The 1,203-nt window shown below is 45.1% G+C and overlaps 1 protein-coding gene across 1 annotated transcript in view; it reads right to left on the bottom strand.

Moving 5' to 3' along the window:
* Positions 1–1,203, bottom strand: part of zanl (zonadhesin, like) — a 36,298-nt gene that overhangs the window by 22,963 nt on the left and 12,132 nt on the right. The window contains exons 12-13 of the mRNA XM_008319414.2: positions 546–697; positions 142–350 (exon numbers count right to left, since the gene is read on the bottom strand). Coding sequence (XP_008317636.1) covers positions 142–350; positions 546–697 — 361 coding nt within the window. The remainder of the gene's footprint in view (positions 1–141; positions 351–545; positions 698–1,203) is intronic.

Genomic DNA, 1,203 nt, shown 5'->3' with positions numbered 1-1,203 from the left:
TATATATATATATATATATATTTAATAGCTCTTAAGATTATATGGCTCTAGTAGAGAGACCACGGACATGGTAAAAATACTATCATCGTTTCTAGTGTTAAGTAAAAAAAAAAAGTTCCTGTTTAGCACAGGCGCACTTACCGGCCGGTACTTTCCATCTTCATCGGTGCATCCACACTCACTGAGAGGAACACACTGATTTCCACTAAGAACAAAGCCAGGTTTGCAGAAACATCCTTCCACACACGTCTCATTGCAGGAGCCTCCTGAGCCAGCAGGGTTCTGGCAAGTGGGCTGAGGACAAGCAGGGCCACAGTGGTTGTGCTCACTGCCCGAGGGACACTCGACCCCTTGTGAGTAAGTAAAGAATATACAGTATCATGAACACATTTTTTGATGACTTTGTGTTGTTATTCATTAACTTCACTGGCAACTTTCATCTACTTGATCTACTGATAACTACTGATCTACTTAATCAGTCCTGTCGATAATGTTTCCCTGTTTTACTGATAAATAACTCTAAGGTTTATAAACTGTTCTGGGACAGGGTCGCAGGGACAGCAGTCTGAACAGGGAGGCCCAGACTTGCCTCTCCACAGATACTTCTTCCAGCTCTTCTAGGAGGATCCCAAAGACATTCCCAGGCCAGCCGAGCAACATAGTCTCTCCAGCATGTCCTGGGTCTTCAACTGGGTGTCTTCACAGCGGGAAACGCTCAAGAAATCTCCCAAGGGAGGCATTTGGGGGACATGCAATTTAAATGCCAAGCCACCTCAGCTGTCTCCCCTTGATGTAGAGGAGCAGTGGCTCTACTCCAAGCTTCTCCCGGGTGACAAAGTTCCTCAAGCTATCTCTAAGGGAGCGTCCTGCCACTCTGCAGAGAAAGCTAATTTCGGCCACATTCCGGAATCTTGTTCTTTCAGTCATAACCCAACGTTCATGACCATAGGTGAGGGTAGGAATGTAGATTGACAGTTAAATCGAGAGCTTTGACTTGCAGGACTTAGTTATATGGGCTTAAGAGCAAGCTAACTACGTTTGTAGTGGTGCAGGCTCCTAACATGCGCTTCATAAAGTTGATGGATTTCAGCTAGTACAGTGACTTATGGAAGCTCAAGTCTACACACTCATCTGGTCTTCAAAAAAAAAAGTTCCCTGTGGGATGTGCAAATAAGGTGCAGTGTGATAGCCCTAACTGGTAAC

Source organism: Cynoglossus semilaevis, chromosome 1 (genome assembly GCF_000523025.1).
Source record: "Cynoglossus semilaevis isolate Cse_v1.0 chromosome 1, Cse_v1.0, whole genome shotgun sequence".
Classification (NCBI taxonomy): Eukaryota; Metazoa; Chordata; class Actinopteri; order Pleuronectiformes; family Cynoglossidae; genus Cynoglossus; species Cynoglossus semilaevis.
The sequence above is the reverse complement of the archived record's forward strand: the minus strand, read 5'-3'. Positions and strand labels throughout refer to the sequence as shown.